Source organism: Schistocerca nitens, unplaced genomic scaffold (assembly GCF_023898315.1).
Source record: "Schistocerca nitens isolate TAMUIC-IGC-003100 unplaced genomic scaffold, iqSchNite1.1 HiC_scaffold_376, whole genome shotgun sequence".
Taxonomy (NCBI): Eukaryota; Metazoa; Arthropoda; class Insecta; order Orthoptera; family Acrididae; genus Schistocerca; species Schistocerca nitens.
The window spans coordinates 4,780,822-4,800,007 of NW_026045910.1; the positions used below are offsets into that span (position 1 = coordinate 4,780,822).

At 39.5% G+C, this 19,186-nt stretch overlaps 1 protein-coding gene across 1 annotated transcript in view; it reads right to left on the minus strand.

Annotated features, from left to right (window-relative positions):
* The window catches only part of LOC126229635 (sodium/hydrogen exchanger 3-like), a 702,719-nt gene that overhangs the window by 13,322 nt on the left and 670,211 nt on the right, over positions 1 to 19,186 (minus strand). The window contains exon 13 of the mRNA XM_049942376.1: positions 7,077 to 7,241. Coding sequence (XP_049798333.1) covers positions 7,077 to 7,241 — 165 coding nt within the window. The remainder of the gene's footprint in view (positions 1 to 7,076; positions 7,242 to 19,186) is intronic.

Genomic DNA, 19,186 nt, shown 5'->3' on the forward strand with positions numbered 1-19,186 from the left:
CAGCAGTTGAGCTCCAATGAGGAGATTGTCTTTGGAATTTGGAGTTCACTGTGATTAATTGTTTAGTCCACATTTATTCAAGTTTTATGACTGTGAGAGTAATAAACTTTTGTAACAGCTGAAATCTACTTTTTGCACTTCACTGCAAGCTTTTTCGCCATGAATCTCCATAGTGATGCCAGGAACTTTCACAGTGGGGACACCACAATGAACAACACCAGCCATTAAAAAAAAAGGACAAACACACACACTCATGCCCAAGGGAGGACTCAAACCTCCGCCGGGACCAGCCGCACAGTTCATGACTGCAGTGCCTTAGAACGCTTGGCTAATCCCGTGCGGCCATTACAACTCCATCAGTGCATCTTGCCTGAATGGCTTCGTATGACAATTGAGTCATCTCACTATTGTCACTTGTGTGAAAAACATTTACAAGTTTAGTGCCTCTCAAGGTGCTTTGTATAATGTTTTTCACTGCACATATTAAACTACAGTGTATGTGAAATGGAAAAGTGATGTTCTTCCATACTGTACTATTGACTGCAACAATGTGCAATGACTTTTGATCTCCTTGACGATTTTGGTAAAGAGTTTACTCAACCTTTCCAACAAGACAATGTTCTACACCATTTCCTGACTATGCAAATTTGTGTTGACAGATTTTATAGGCCAACCTACACTGAGCACATTCCAGCCACATCCACTCACAAACCCATGTGGGGCCCAGCTGACTGGGCATGCATGATCACAGGGATTCTGTCTGCTACCTCCCTCAGGCCACATGGCCCAGCATGTCAACAACAAAACGTTTGTGAGCAAGCTACCACCATTCCGACTGGAACACCCAGCAACGTGGCATCACTGATGACACTTCCAAGTTTGTCATCCTTTTGAGCAACATAGGACAGCATGCCCAAATTATCAGCCACAATTAACAGCAAATTGAGCAGCACCAAAGATGAGTTGTCCCACTAGCTCACAAAAGCATTGGAGCAACAGTTGTGCAGCTGTGACAGGTGATTTTCAAGGACACAATGGATAACAGAACACCATCTCATATTTAGACATCTCTATACAGCTATCTCCTCATCACTCATGCCAGATAACACTCTTTGGACACTATGGCTCATCAAAGTACCGCCACAGATCCAGATGGCAATGATCTCACATGAAAATAAAAAATGGAAAGCAAATTAGTCCTGGCTGACAAGAATTTTTTGATTCTGGAACGAAAATACACAAATGTCTTGGACAACAATGATCACTGTAGTGGGCAGCCTCCATGACCTGAACAGTTCTGGACTTGCATTCAGTCATGTAACTAGTGTGAAACGGTGTCCACAATTACTAGCAGCTGACATGACCCAATTGCAGTGTGCAAAGAGTCCACCTAATGTTCAAAACACTTGGATCAAACAAGTTTTGCCCATATCCTAAGTGACGCAATAGATTCTATGTGCTAGATTTCTTAGCAACACACACACACACACACACACACACACACACACACACACACACACACACACACACACACTTGTGAACCAATCTTGGGTGCAGATTTCCTCTGATACTACCACTTTTTCCTGGATTTGATATGCTGAACCCTCCAGCAAATCAACAGTGGTGAATCCATACATGGCATCACCAGTAGTCCACCAATATATGCACAGCCTGCTTCAGAGGTCATTAATCTAACAAGCACCTTCAATGTGCTCCACATATGACAACCATCAACAGTTACTTGATGAATGTCAAATGTTATAATCAGAAGATCGTGAAGTGTTCTGTAAGATATGAGCTGGATGCCACATGTCCTTTTCTGCAGCACACTCCCTGCACAACTAATATCAATGAAACAGCAAATGTCATGGCATTGGCAATGGACACACACATAGGGCCGCAACACATTGCAATTCATGAGCCCCCAACAACTCATGTTAGTACAATGAATTTTTCTTACAGTGTGCACATGTCCTCTGTGTCCCTCAGGTTTTGCATATGATATCTCAGCAGAGAGGAATTCACCATGAAACTGAGAAAAAAATCAAAACTAAACATTTTGTCTGTTTAACAGACAGTTAATTTACAGCTACAAACTGCCCAGTGACATCAAACTGATCATGATTACATCAATATTATCAGCTGATGGTTTTCTTGCTACCACAGCTCCTAGGTTGCAACACTCGCCTCCTAGCATGCTAGTGGGTCCTGATGTTACTGTACTCACTACCCTATCACCTCCACAGTGCAGCATACCACCGCTACAAATCCACACAGATCAACAATCTACCTACAGCCATCCCCATTAACCTCCAATCTGCCTCAGCCAATACCACCTGCATGTATTGAAATGAGACAGTAACCATAACACCATGTTGTTTTTCCCTCCTTTCATTCAGAAATGGGTAAGCCATGCCATGCATAGGAGCCAGCCAAGCATGTTTGGTCACATACATTGCCTTTGGTACTTGGAGTTCACTTTGGACAATAGTATAGTGCACACATATTTGGGCTGTATATCTGTGTTGTAATAAATTTATTATAACAGCCTAAATCTGTATTCCACATTTCACTGCAAGTGTTTCCCCCAGGAAATTGCACAAGCCGATTTCTCCTGGGTTTTTACTGTTGCTGTTCATTTAGAACATTTTTTGTATTTTCTTAATCAATGCCAGTATGTCATATATTACCCATGGCTCTCAGTTTTTGTGCCTCTTTCAATTTCAATAGTTTTCTTGAGGTACTTACTTACTTTTTTTCCACACAGACCTTGAAGTGCCATGATTTCTTTCATCACATATTCTTTTCTTGCAAAGTAGTCTGGTTTTTTAGTTCCTTCACCTTGTCAGCTGCATCAAACTAGTCTTCAAACTGATGTCCACAACAACAATGAAAACAACAACTACTTATCTAGGTTCAAATGTTTCAGTTGCTTTCTCTTTAACTGTTACTGGAACTTCATTAGTGCTATATTATGGTCAATGTCATTGGCAGAACCTGGATAGCTCTTGTTGTACTTGACTTGACTCCTGAACCTTTATTTCATCAAAGTATGGTGCAATTTTTTCTTGACCTTCTGACATCTTCTCCTTATATATTCTTCTCAGGGCCTTCATAAATTGTATCCATATTGATTAACTCATGCTCAGCATAGCCTTCTATTTTATTTCTCCCTTATCATTTTGTTTACCAACTGGAACTCTCATGCTATATCTTTTCACCTATCTTCACCAGCCATTACATTCTACTCTGTCATTGCAATGAATTCCAATCTTCTTTGACAAATTTTAATAATATTACCACACACTAATAGAATTCCACTGTCTTCCAACTCTGTGACCAACAAATTCACCATCAATAATCATCACTATGTTACAGACAGTACTTTCATCTATTTCCAATGCCCTACTGGCTGTGATTCCCACCTTTGCAGTGCCTTTCTGTGATCCACACTTGAAAAAAGAAATATCACTCTTCTTACCCTTGCATGTCACATGTAGCTAAAATATCTATCTATGTCCTTTCCATATCTAACTTTAGATTTTCTACTTTCATGAACTGTTTAGCATTCTAACATTCAGTGCATTCATTTCTCTTTTTGTGGAAACTCATAAACATACAGGAGACCAGGCTGTTTATATCATCAAATCGAAACTCATAAAAAGCATTAATGAAGTCTGCTGCACTGATATATTTGACCCAAAAAAGGTTTAGAAAAGTATACATGAATATAATGTATGCTGCAGAAGGCTTGTAATACATGCTGTTGTTGTTGTGGTCTTCAGTCTAGAGAGTGATTTGATGCAGCTCTCCTTGCTACTCTACCCTGTGCAAGCTGCTTCATCTCTGAGTAATACTGCAACCTACATCCTTCTGAATGTGCTTAGTGTATTCATCTCTTGGTCTCCCTTTAGGATTTTTACCCCCCCACACTTCCCTCCCGTACTAAATTGGTGATCTCTTGATGTCTCAGAACATGTCCTACCAACCGATCCCTTCTTTTAGACAGGTTGTGCCACAAATTCCTCTTCTACCCATGATCTACCCATTTAATCTTCAGCATTCTTCTGTAGCACCACATTTTGAAAGCTTCTATTTTCTTTTTGTTTAAACTACTTATTGTCCATGTTTCACTTCCATACATGGCTACACGCCATTCGAATATTTTCAGAAAAGACTCCCAGAGACATAAATCTATACTTGATGTTAACAAATTTCTCTTCTTCAGAAATGCTTTCCTTGCTATTGCCAGTCTACATTTTATATCCTCTCTACTTTGACCATCATCAGTTACTTTGCTCCCTAAATATCAAAACTCATCTACTACTTTAAGTGTCTTGTTTCCTAATCTAATTCCCTCAGCATCACCTGATTTAATTTGACTACATTCCATTATCCACATTTTGATTTTGTTGATTTTCATCTTATATCCTCCTTTCAAGACACTGTCCATTCCATTTGACTGTTCTTCCAGGACCTTTGCTGTCACTGACAGAATTACAATGTCATCAGCAAACCTCAAAGTCTTTATTTCTTCTCCTGGACTGAAATTCCTACTCCAAATTCTTCTTTTGTTTCCTTTATTGCTTGCTCAGTATACAGATTGAGTAACATCAGGGATAGGCTACAAACCTGTCTCACTCCCTTCTCAACCACATGTCCTGTTCCATTTCCATAATATTTGCCTCAAGTACATCACATTTGTGTAGGTTATGTATATACTCCTTCCACTTTTCTGCTTTCCCTTCTTTACTTAGGACTAGTTTTCCATCTGAGCTCTTGATATTTGTACAGGTGGTTTTCTTTTCTCCAAAGGTCTCTTTTAATTTTCCTGTAGGCTGTATCTAGTGCTATTTGCCTCTACATCCTTACATTTGCCTGCTAGCCATCCCTGCTTAGCCATTTTACACTTCCTGCCGATCTCATTTTTGAAACATTTGTATTCCTTTTCAACTGCTTAATTTACTGCATTTTGATGTTTCCTCCTTTCATCAATTAAATTCAATATCTTTTCTGTTACCCAAGGATTTCTACTAGCCCTCAACTTTTTACCTGTTTGATCCTCTGCTGCCTTCACTATTTCATCTCTCAAAGCTACCCATTCTTCTTCTGTATTTCTTTCCCCAGTTCTTGTCAATCATTACCTAATGCTTTCTCTGTAGCTCTCTACAACCTCTTTCTCTTTCAGTTTAACCAGGTCCCATTTCCTCAATTTCCCACCTTTTTGCAGTTTCTTCAGTTTCAATCTACAGTTTATAATCAATAAATTGTTGTCAGAGTACACATCTGCTCCTGGAAATGTCTTACAATTTAAAACCTGGTCCCTAAACCTCTGTCTTATCATTATATAATCTATCTGAAACCTTCCAGTGTCTCCAAGCCTCTTCCACGTAGACAACATTCTTTCATGATTCTTGAACCAAGTTTTAGCTATGATTACGTTATGCTCTGTGCAAAATTCTACCAGGCAGCTTACTCTTTCATTCCTTATCCCCAGCCCATATTCACCTACTACTTTTCCTTCTCTTCCTTTTCCTACTATCGAATTCCAGTCCCCCATGACTACTAAATTTTCATCTCCCTTAACTCTCTGAATAATTTATTTTATCATATCATAAATTTCTTCAATATCTTCATCATCTGTAATACATATGCCTCTACAATAATGACAGTCAATGTTATCAAGGTAAATAGCGCTCAATTTCTGAAGTATTGTCATTTGGTTTAGTTCACATTTTTCTATAAAGCATAACAGTCCCATTTGTTTACATCAGTGTACTTGTAAGTAAGACAGATCTGAAATGGAAAGCTGGGCTATGTAATACACTATAATATCAAATATTTTATGATTTTACCTTACAAATTTAAAAATTAACTGTTAGTAAGTGCATAATGGTATGCTATTCTGGTCAAATAATTAAGTTAGAAATCAAATAATTATAAAAGAAAGTGACACCCACAGACATCACAATAGTAGACTTAACATGTAATTGTTCACCTGTAGCATGGAAAAATATAGGTTCGGAAGTCATTGTGTTTAATTGTTGTGTAAGTATTAGCTCTCGCTGTCTATGCTGAAGGAATGGCAGGAATGGAAGTAAGAATACCATTTGTCATACACTCTGACCATGACAGTACTGAATTACGAATTACAGTGGTCACTACGAAAAATCTTTTTCAGAAATAATTAGGCAGTTAGAAATATGGTACTTATTAGGATCTGCGACAGCTTGGCTGTAAGTCACTTTCATATAGATGCTACTAGTGATGATGTATCATGCAAGAAAGTGCCTATTTTCAAGAACAGAACTTTTGAAAATGATGTGTTTGTACAGATATGAACTTTAACAGATATCAATCAAGTAAAAAGACTTCTCTTTGACACACTGGTGAGAAGAAAGCCATTGTATTGCTTTGCTTTCTGTGTAAAACTTTAGAAGGCTGTTTGCTCAGTAAAATATTTGCTGTCTTGAGACCTAGCATTACTTATGCCTCCCGTACAATTTTTTCTTAAACAGCATTGTTCAAGCCTTTGTAATATTCCAATAATATCCCTTTAGTTTTAAAATTTTGGAACTATGACATCTAGAGTTATTGATGACTTTCGTCATCTGAATGTTGTAGCATTAAATTAAAGTCACTGTCATTGCCTTCCCAGCGTGTAGTTTGTATCATTTTCATCTTGTCTGATACTGGCTAGTGCACCACCAGCATTCAAAGTTGGAACTGCTCAAAAACCAATAGGCTATTTTGTTAATACATTGGGACAAATACTTTGAGAATCCCAGAAAAGTAAGTTAATCTTATTTGCAATGAAACTGACAGTTTTTCTGTTTCAGCTACCAGCACCTTTATTTGATTGCCTATTTTGTTTCATCCATTTTATCAATTTTCCTTAACTCACAAGTGTTGAAAGAAGTAATGATATGTTGCACTTGACATAGTGCTTTGATTAATACTGTAAACTATCAAATATGCATTAACTTTGTTAGTAAATTTGTTATTTTTATTTACAAATTTGTTAACCACAAATATCAGCTGTGGATTTGTGGAATAGGGATTTGGTTGTTAGTTACCTAGGAATGTAGCAGAAGGTGAATTGTATGCAAGGTATTCCTTATTGGAACACCAGGCAGGGAACTCGCTCTGCTTGACAGGACCAGTGCTTAATTCGCCTTCGTCGTCACGCTTCCAAGGCAACATGGTCTCAGTAGCAGTAGGAGTCGTCACACGTGCACATTCTGTACATATAACACACACAAGCACATGCTACATACTCTGTTGTTTGAAACAAAATAATCACAAACACAAACAACACGAAGTGTTCAGTTACATACCTTCTGAACTGAAATCTATGAAGCATCAATTACTCACTAAAATAGCATTTTAATTAAAACATATAGACATAATCATTTAAAAGCCTGTAAACGGCTATATACCATTGTAAAATGTTAATGTTTTAATTGTTTTAGAATTTGCATTTTGTTTTGTCTATAGCTATTCTACACTTTCAACTCTAAATCATAGCAGCAGTGTTTGTGCCTCAGCAGCCTGTGTTTAATATGCTTATAGGTTAAACTCCAAACAAAAGCACTGCATTTTTGCATTTATGATTCTCTTCATCCCTGTACATAACAAATGGAAAAACACAGTGAAGAATGAAAGTAGCAATGACATGTCGAATTCAGCAAAAGACTTTAAAAATGAGTGGGGAGAATATTTATAATTAGGGCACAGAAAATAATTGAATATCAAATATTAATCATTCTTTCTATGTCCTTGCATGTACCCTTTATTCAAGGTTGGCTTTCCTAATAATTTCACAATGTGCCTTCAGATCTTTGTGTTATGCAACCATAATACTGCAGCCTGGATTCTGAGAGTTTCTTGTTTATAGGGATGACTTTAAAATTACCTCTTATGAATTCACTGAACACTTTGTCTTTCAATGTTATTCCGCCCACTCATCATAATACACATTTTTGTTATATGCAGAATCTGTTGCTGAGTCTTTTTTGCTGTCCAGACTTCACTAATATACAACAGTGCTGGTCTTACAGCCATTTTATAAATTTTGTCTTTGGTTTTTATGGGCATTTTTAAACCATACAGAATCTCTGAAAGCTTACATCACATGTTCTAAACAGATATTATTCTTTGAGTTATATCTGCTTCAGTTGATAGCTCCTCTGTTATTACTGACCCCAGCTACTTAACATTTTTAACTCCTGGAAGTGTGACATTATCAAGATCAGTATCTGTTGTTTTTGTGGCATCAGGACTTCATTTGCCCATCATGAACTCTGTCTTTATTCTACGCATGCATAAGCTATTTGTTTCATGTACCTTCTTCCACACCTTTAGGTTCTCATGAACTTCTTGGAAATTAGCAGATATAATTGATACATCATCAGCTAGGTTTCATAGGGTTGGTATCTGTATCTTTGGTCTTGAATAATTCATTACAATACTGAACAATTAAGGAGTTACAGCACTCCCCTTATGAGCACCTGTGTTTTGATACCTGCAGAACTTCTGACACAGGTCTGGATATAGTTGTACATTTCCATCACAAGTCAGTTATAGTACTTCAGGGCATCAGTGCACTTAGAGCTTGCCAATTTAATGATCTTGGTACTTGATAGAAGCTTTTCCTCGATGTATAAAGACCAACCAAATATTTTGCTTGTTCTTTTGCATTTTTCCATCACTAATCTTATTGCATGAATGGCATCTGCATTTCCCTTTCCTGCAGTGAATCCATCCTGACTTTCTGTTAAAGAGAGAAGTTCAGATAGGTGGTCTTCAAGGACTCTTTCATAGATTACAAGGATATGTGATGTGAGTTTTATACCCTTAAAGTTTTCACAGTCATATATGTCTCCTTTGTTTTTGTAGAAAGGAATTAGCACACTGCTCCCCCATGTAATCACAATGTTCTCACTTTTTGTTGTCAAACAGTTTGGCAAGCCATATCCCCCCTGCATCAGCCAGTGTTTCCCACATTTTGGCAGATAGTCATCTGGCCCATTTGCTTTGATGCTTTTCATTTTGGATGGTGCTTATTTAACTTTTGCTGCAGTGATTTTATTTACAGGGGCACTGTTATCAGCTTGTTTATCTCTCTGGCTGTTGTGGAAATTCTTTATTCATTAGAAGATTGTAATATTTGTATCATATTCTGCATGTGTACTTATCAGCTGTCAGTAGTGTGCCTTACTATCTTTAATGCACTTTGCTTTTTAAAGTCTTTTGTACTGTTATGCTCATGTTTCACTATTTTTTAGATTTTGGTGTTATCTCTTTTTTTAATTGTGCTCATCTTTTTCTTTCTCAATAGCAACTGTTCTTGAGGACGTTTTCTCAGACACTTTGTAAGATTTCCTGTATGTATCTGAGCCACATTTGAATAAGTATTTCTTCTCTGTGTGGCATCTTTGATGTGATTGTACCACTATTTAGGATCCTTATTTTTATGAAGGCCTCTTTTACTGATAAGTGTGTGTTTAGTAGTGTTTACACAGAAGTTTTGTAATTTGAAGCAAACCTCACTGTGGAAACTATCTTGAGAGGAACCATAATATCAAATATTAAGAATATTTCTAAAATTTTGTTGAAGCTGAAAGACTAAAAGGACTATCTGTATTTTCTACATTTTTACCTAATATGTTTATAAACGTGAAAAATTTGTTATTCAAGTGAACTGAGTCTTTGATTACATTCCATCAATTTCCCCCAGCATATTGTATGACAATTTTATTGCATCATGGTAACAAATGAACACTATCATAAATTTGTGAGTCAGTATCCTCTAGCAACTGTGATGTGATCATATTCTCCAATTCTTCATTGTTTCAAAAATCATATCCTTTAAAAGTTTGTTATTAAAAAAAAATAAAAGAGTAACTTGTTACATAAGTTATAAAAAAAGTACTTCATTTATTTGTGACATTCATGGAATTCTGAAGATTTTTATAAATAAATTGCTTTGATCTTTTGCATTTTGGTGAGGAAAAAATGTATCTCAGCCACCTCAAAAGCAGAAAGAAACACGAATATAATGGTACATGATTATAAGGATACATGAGATGAAATCTTTATGTACTTTAGAACAGATTAATATAAAGTGTCAGTTCTACACAATTTTTTAGATTTACTGGTGATTCGTTGTCATCTCATAGAATTGGATGTATTGCTGATGTTCTGTCTCTTCTCAACACAATATTTCGATGTCATAACAGTGTCTACACCAGGTGTTTCCTCAGACTGGTCACTTTGCTGACCAGTTCCCACATTTATGCCTGGGTGGTGCCTGGTGTTCACTACGCCATCTGCACCCACTGTGGCTGTTTTTGTGGTGATATCTGTCTCCAGGCATTTCCTTTTCTGTCCACACCCATTGTGACTGTCTTCCTTGGTGGAGACCATCCCATGGTCTTCCATACTAGATCTGCAGCCACTAGGGGCATACCTAGCACTACTCTGATGCTGCAGGCATTCTTTATGCTGTTTGCCACCCCTGCAACTTTCTCTCATGGCCTTGTCATCCTCCCAGATTCTGAATTCAGTTTATGCCTGTGAGATGAGCTTCCTGCAGCATCCAGCTGCTGTTGGAGTTGCATATTACATCCATGGATGTTGCAACAACCTTTTATGTTAGCAGCCACTATCTGGTGTTCCTTATTATGTCTGCTCCCAGGTTTTGAAGTGGCTGAGGTTTCAGGTGGTTGATGATGTTCCCTGCCTGGTCTGTGACTGCTGTGGCTGTATTCTAAGGAGATAGTTGTCACCTGGTGGTCTGCATGAGGTCTGATCCTGTTAATTATGCCCCCAGTTGTTTGAGGTTCTTTACTGGAGAAGGGAACTTTTTATGGTGTTTCTGTAGTAGTTCCAAAGCTGGATTCTACACCATACTGAGCTTTTATCCCACTTCCCAATTGATTGGGTTCTCTGCCATCTTGATTTCAATAAATTCATTGATGACAATATCCCAGAATCTGATGGTTTGTGAAAGGATCCTGGTTCTGTCAGAATTCATGATATGTTCAAGTTCCAGGCAATGTTTTCCTATTGCTGATTTAGTGGCCTGTCTTAGCATGGTATGTCTTATTTCACTGTTCTGGTGACTTGACCAATGTATGACATACCACATTCAGAAAGTACATGGTAAATAACAGGTTTCCTTAATCCCAGATCATCCTTGAACACTCCAAGGAGTGCCTTGATCCTATTGGGTGAGCAGAACACACTTTTGGTTTTGTGTTTCTTCAGGATTCTGTTGATCTTTGTACAAACAGGTCCTGCATATGGTAGAAAGGCTACCTTCCTGATCTCTTCTTCTTGTTCTAGGCCGCAACAGACCACCAAATCAGTCTCAGAAATAGCAGAGCACTGCCCGGAACTTCAACACACCATGACATAACCAGGCTTCTGGCTCATACCCCCCACCCCCAATTCTGGGGTACTGTCATCAATGACTCTATTGAAATCAAGATGACAAAGAACCTGATCAGCTTGGCTTTGGAATGACTACAGAAACACTGGAAAAAAGTTCTCTCCTCTGGTAATGAACCTCAGATGACCAAGAGCAAAATTAACAGGATCGGACCTCATGCGAAGCACCAGGTGGCAACTCCCTTCTCAAGAGACAACCACAGTGGTCACAGACAAGATAGGGAACAACATCAATTACTTGAAACCTTAGCTGCCACGCAGCCTGACATAACACAGAACTTCATACAGCAGCTACCAACATAAGAGATTGGCACAACATGTGCAGACATAACGTGCAACTCCATCAGCAGACTGATGCCACAGCAAGTGCACTGGACAGGCACATACTGAATTCACAATGCCATAAGGATGATATAGTCAGAAGAGAAAGCCACTGCAGTCATGAGCAGCATAAGGAAAACCTACAGCATCACAATAGTGCTAGGAACATGCCTGGCAGATGCAGACCTAATATGGAAAGCCATGAGATGGAAGACAGCTTCAATGGGTTTGAACGGTAACACATACCATCACAAGAAACAGTTACAGTGGGCATGGACAGAATAGTGAACATCAGGCACTGCCCAAATACAAATACGGAACCTGGTCGACAAATCAAGCAGTCTCAGGAAACACCGATATGATGCCAAGGTACAACATCAAAATATTGTGTTGGGAAGATGCAGAGCACAGGCAGTACACCTGATTCTATGAGATTTACCATGCTATTTAATTTGTCTCTTCATCACTATTTTCTTACTTATGGAACTTTTCTTCCTACTTCACACAGCATAGACATTCATTAGTTTTCTTCTATTCTATTTCTATTTTTTTCTGTTCCAGTTTCTTTCATCCCACTAAATACTTGTTCCTTTTTCACTATCTGAGTCCCATAAGTCAGTGTCAAACTCTGATCTGACTAACATGCTGATGAATTGAGTATTTATGTTCCTGAACTTCCTATCTAACTGCGATGATGTTGTCTTTCTTATTCTTGATTATAACACTTTTGTAGGTAATACTTACTTACATCTGAAACCTATTCTTTTAATTGTCACATATTCTGATCTATTTTATAGTGCAACAGCTTACTGATACTGTAAGCAAGGCATTCATCAACCTAAATGTTGGTCTGGGTATGGTAGTTCTTTACTAAGAATTCTTCTATTGCAGATAAACTAAACATTGGCTCACTCCAACAGTTGTAGATGGATAGAAAGAGTCCAAAATGGACTCTGAACCATGGTACACATTAATATTTTTCACATGCACAAAATAATGTCAGAGATAAAAGTAAAAATAATTGCTGGATAAAATTGTTGGACTAAAAATAAATTACATCCTAACCTTTAGCATTTATAACATATAATATATTACCGTATTTGCTCAAATCTAAGCCGCACTCGAATCTAACTCGCACCTGAAAAATGAGACTCGAAATCAAGGAAAAAAAAATTTCCCGAATCTAAGCCGCACCTGAAATTTGAGACTCGAAATTCAAGAGGAGATAAAAGTTTTAGGCCGCACCTCCAAATCGAAACAAAGTTGGTCCATTTTAATATGAGACACAATTTAGGTCGAATGAATGACGATTCAACTACAGTAGTTTGGTTCGAGTCGTAAGCTTAGCAGTTAAGCTTTACAAGGTAGCCATTGCTATGCGTCAGGCGCTCCGTCCATATTGATACGGGTACCCTTCCTTTTTCACGTGCTTCATCTGGTTTGAATTGATTGCTTATTTTTCTTTCATCTGATAAGTGCCATTTTCTTTGTTATAGGTGTTAACGTCGCTCTAAGCTGAAAATGCATTACTGTACTGTGCCATGCATTGTTTGTCGCATTCTGATAGTGCGTGTTCACGGCCTGTCGCCGCTCGCGGCATGGCTTGCTTTTCTGCGCGCTACTGCCGCTTTAAAAAAAAGGAATTGTCTCATTAGTGAAACAATGGCAAGAGACTGCTGTTTGTTGTTACTTACACTGCTGCTTTCTTTGATAATGATCAACAAGAACCAAATAATATACTGCGTATGATAGAAGATGTTCTGCACGAGAGTTTAGCGAAAATTTTTCCCCGTTTGAAAATCTTTGCAGACGCCGCTTTAGTACATTACATTCCATTCTGCACAGAAATTAGTCATCTTAGATTTAAATATCTAGTCAATTACCATGCTTCATTTCTGACTGTATCACTATTAGCCAGAAGAATAATACGAATATAAACATTACATGCTATGTATATTCTTCCGCGTTTGCTGTTGTCTCACTCTAGTTTCGTAGTTTATTAGACAGATAGGATTTAAATGAGATAGCAGCAAACACGAAAGAATACATCGCAAAATGTTTATATTCGTATTATTCTTATGGTGAAGAGAATACTGCATGTGATTCACAATTGATAAAAGTTCCTATTAGCAACCACCTCTTCTCACAGGTAGAAAAAAATTCAGAACATAGAGTTAGCCATATTGACAAAAACCCCAAACAGTCTTGCCAGTCGGATTTTCGTATCTTTGTGCCTGCAAAGCAAGCCTGTGTAGCGCTACATATTTTCGACGGCAGAAGTTAGTTGTGGCGGCACCTACCAACATTTTTCAGAACTTCCGCTTACTTTGCACTCGATTCTAAGCCGCAGGCGGTTTTTTGGATTACAAAAACCGGAAAAAAAGTGCGGCTTAGATTTGAGTAAATACGGTAATTAATTTTATAATACATAATATTTCATATACATCCTCATTTAACTGGAGAAATAAACTAGCAACACAGATATCATAAAATTATAAACACGATGAAGATTTCCCTTTTGTTAACTTTTCTTTTCCTTCCATGTCAAACAAGTGTTACATCATTTGTATTCTACAAACATTTACATTTTTTTAGTCTTTTTGCATACTGTTTGAACAAAACTTGCAAGCCATAAATTTACACATTTAAAATATGTGAATGCTGCATGTTCACCTGTGTTTTGACATTGTATCACTTGATGATAATTTGATGTTGCAGTCTGGCCTAATTTACTTCCAAGTATGATATTTCAACTGGACACCTGTTAGTCATCTTCAGCTGAGTCCGCAAAGACTTCCCACATTGCACCTTGTATAAACATGCTGCCTGCATTTCAAACATGTGAACATGGATATTGTTACCTAGGCTTTCCACACTAAGCTATCCAACTAAATTATTCGCACTATCCAGTGACACAGTCGGTACCGTCAATGATAGTATGACACTCAGCTGACGGGTAACCTCTCACAATGGCCTGGGATGTATACTGCCAACAATGCTGAGACTGCTGATGAAAATGATGAGATTCCATTTATTATCCCACTGATAGCTGCTATGACTGTTAAAAATATTTTTCATAATGTGTACCTTTACAAAGTCTTTAATAACAGATTCTGAAAATAATGTTGTCTTTCCCAAAAGTATTGTTTCCTCATATTCCATTAATTCATTATGACATTATGTTCCATAAATATCATCAATGAGAACCTTTAGAGATATGCAACAAGTCAAGATACAACAGGTGAGGCATCAAATGATGTTGCCATTGTACAAAATTAATGATTGAAAACAACATCTCCCAGTGATGGCCGTTTTTAGTGAAGCTCTTCTACAGGTGCTCTCAGAAGTTGCCTTCGGCCTTCTCTAATATCGTTCAGTCAATTTCAATAACTTCCACATGAATTGCTTCCTTCAGTTCATCAAGGGTATATGGTTTATGCTCGTAAACACACGACCTGACTCCATGAAAAGTAGTCACACATGGACAGGTCTGGGGAACGAGAAGAACAACTAATTTCACCAAACCAGGAAATGAAGTGATCATGAAAAACATTCCGAATATCTTACATTGACATTCTTGCTGTGTGATCTGTGGTCTCATCCTGCTGAAACCAAACTTGCTGGATAGGAATACGTTTTCATCTAAGTTACTTATTTACAGGGAGTCCGTTGATCCCAATAGTAGTTATAATAGAGGGAAACATTCCACATAGGAAAAATATATCTAAAAACAAAGATGATGTGACTTACCAAATGAAAGTGCTGGCAGGTCGACAGACACACAAACAAACACAAACATACACACAGAATTCAAGCTTTTGCAACAAACTGTTGCCTCATCAGGAAAGAGGGAAGGAGAGGGAAAGACGAAAGGATGTGGGTTTTAAGGGAGAGGGTAAGGAGTCATTCCAATCCTGGGAGCGGAAAGACTTACCTTAGGGGGAAAAAAGGACAGGTATACACTCGCACACACACACATATGTCTCCTTGTGTCTGTATATGTGTGGATGGATATGTGTGTGTGCGCGAGTGTATACCTGTCCTTTTTTCCCCCTAAGGTAAGTCTTTCCGCTCCCGGGATTGGAATGACTCCTTACCCTCTCCCTTAAAACCCACATCCTTTTGTCTTTCCCTCTCCTTCCCTCTTTCTTGATGAGGCAACAGTTTGTTGCGAAAGCTTGAATTCTGTGTGTATGTTTGTGTTTGTTTGTGTGTCTGTCGACCTGCCAGCACTTTCATTTGGTAAGTCACATCATCTTTGTTCAAACAAATTTCGGGCTTGCAGCTGGTCGTCGTTCAATACTTCGCACGATATTTTAACTGGGCACCTGCCAGTCATCTTCAGGTGAGCCGTCGCAGACTGGCGATAAAGTTCTCTGCTCCGCAATATATAGCATACTGTAACTATTCTGCGCATGCGTCGAAAACTTGATAGTTGAACCAACACTGCCCGCCGGCAGCGCCCTCGCTGGTGGAATAGCGGAACTCAGTCGCCCTCTGCATTGCTGTTTGCGATGGCCATCGACGCACTCTGTCATCTTCGATTTGAGCAAATCGTGGAGATGATGGGATTCCATGCACTGTCCAGCTGGTAGCCGCTGTCATGGTTTAACAGATTTTCCGCCAGTCGTATTTCTACGGATTCTTTAATAATGGAGTCCCAGAAAGACGTTGCTGTAGACAAAATCATTGTTTTCTCATACTCCATTGAATGTCCAGTAGAAATACAATGTTCAGCAATAGCGGACTTGCTTGGCTGCAAAAGGTGGGTGTAACGTTGATGTTCAGTGCAGCGTTCTTTCACGGTGCGTGTGGTTTGACCTATGTAAGCCATACCACATTGGCATGGTATCTTGTAAATTCCGGCCTTTCGTAGTAACAGATTGTCCTTAACTGATCCCACAAGGTCCGCAATCTTCGATGGTGGGCGGAAAACCACTTTTACCTGAAATTTTCGGAGGATTCTCGCTATTTTAAACAAAGTGTTGCCAACGAAAGGAAGAAAAGCTAAAGATTGTTCCGGCATGTTCTCCTCTTTATCCACTTCCTGCTTCTTAGTTTTAACTGTTAGTGCCCTGTTAATCTGCCGGATGGAATACCCATTTTCGCTGAATACTGTCTTTAGATGGGCGAGTTCTTGAGATAAGCTATCTAGATCTGAGACAGTATGAGCTCTATGAACAAGCATTTTAAGCAAACTCATGGTTTGCGATGGGTGATGGCAACTCGATGCTTGCAGGTACAAATCAGTATGAGTGGGTTTCCAGTAAACTGAATGCCCTAGAGAACCATCATTCTTCCTTCGAACCAGGACATCCAAGAAAGGCAAACAACCATCTTTCTCTATTTCCATGGTGAACAGGATGTTGCTATGAATGGAGTTGAGGTGATGTAGAAACTCCATTAATTTATCTTCTCCATGAGGCCACACTATGAAAGTGTCATCCACATACCACCAAAAAACTGTTGGCTTCAGGGCAGCTGATTCAAGCGCTCTCTCTTCAAAGTCCTCCATAAAAAGGTTGGCGACCAAAGGAGAGAGAGTATGCTACAGTATGCTATATATTGCGGAGCGGAGAACTTTATCGCCAGTCTGCGACGGCATAACCATTGATGCCACTTCCTTATACACAAATATTCCGCATGTCCAGGGCCTCGCTGCGATGGAGCACTTCCTTTCACGCCGATCACCTGCCACCCTACCTAAAACCTCTTTCCTCATCACCTTAGCAAGCTTCATCCAGACCCACAACTTCTTCACTTTTGAAGGCCAGACATACCAACAATTAAAGGGAACAGCCATGGGTACCAGGATGGCCCCCTCGTACGCCAACCTATTCATGGGTCGCTTAGAGGAAGCCTTCTTGGTTACCCAGGCCTGCCAACCCAAAGTTTGGTACAGATTTATTGATGACATCTTCATGATCTGGGCTCACAGTGAAGAAGAACTCCAGAATTTCCTCTCCAACCTCAACTCCTTTGGTTCCATCAAATTCACCTGGTCCTACTCTAAATCCCATGCCACTTTCCTTGACGTTGATCTCCACCTGTCCAATGGCCAGCTCCACACGTCCGTCCACATCAAACCCACCAACAAGCAACAGTACCTCCATTATGACAGCTGCCACCCATTCCACATCAAACGGTCCCTTCCCTACAGCCTAGGTCTTCGTGGCAAACGAATCTGCTCCAGTCCGGAATCCTTGAACCATTACACCAACAACCTGAAAACAGCTTTTGCATCCCGTAACTACCCTCCCGACCTGGTACAGAAGCAAATAACCAGAGCCACTTCCTCATCTCCTCAAACCCGGAACCTTCCACAGAAGAACCCCAAAAGTGCCGCACTTGTGACAGGATACTTTCCGGGACTGGATCAGATTCTGAATGTGGCTCTCCAGCAGGGATACGACTTCCTCAAATCCTGCCCTGAAATGAGATCCATCCTTCATGAAATCCTCCCCACTCCACCTAGAGTGTCTTTCCGCCGTCCACCTAACCTTCGTAACCTCTTAGTTCATCCCTATGAAATCCCCAAACCACCTTCCCTACCCTCTGGCTCCTACCCTTGTAACCGCCCCCGGTGTAAAACCTGTCCCATGCACCCTCCCACCACCACCTACTCCAGTCCTGTAACCCGGAAGGTGTACACGATCAAAGGCAGAGCCACATGTGAAAGCACCCACGTGATTTACCAACTGACCTGCCTACACTGTGAAGCCTTCTATGTGGGAATGACCAGCAACAAACTGTCCATTCGCATGAATGGACACAGGCAGACAGTGTTTGTTGGTAATGAGGATCACCCTGTGGCTAAACATGCCTTGGTGCACGGCCAGCACATCTTGGCACAGTGTTACACCGTCCGGGTTATCTGGATACTTCCCACTAACACCAACCTGTCAGAACTCCGGAGGTGGGAACTTGCCCTTCAGCATATCCTCTCTTCTCGCTATCCGCCAGGCCTCAATCTCCGCTAATCTCCAATTTCTATTTGCCGCCGCTCGTACCTCACCTGTCTTTCAACATCACCTTTGCCTCTGTACTTCTGCCTCGACTGACATCTCTGCCCAAACTCTTTGCCTTTACAAATGTCTGCTTGTGTCTGTGTATATGCGGATGGATATGTGTGTGTGTGCGAGTGTATACCCGTCCTTTTTTCCCCCTAAGGTAAGTCTTTCCGCTCCCGGGATTGGAATGACTCCTTACCCTCTCCCTTAAAACCCACTTCCTTTCATCTTTCCCTCTCCTTCCCTCTTTCCTGACGAAGCAACCGTTTGTTGCGAAAGCTAGAATTTTGTGTGTATGTTTGTGTGTCTATCGACCTGCCAGCGCTTTTGTTTGGTAAGTCTCATCACTTTCTTTATATATATATATATATATATATATATATATATATATATATATATAT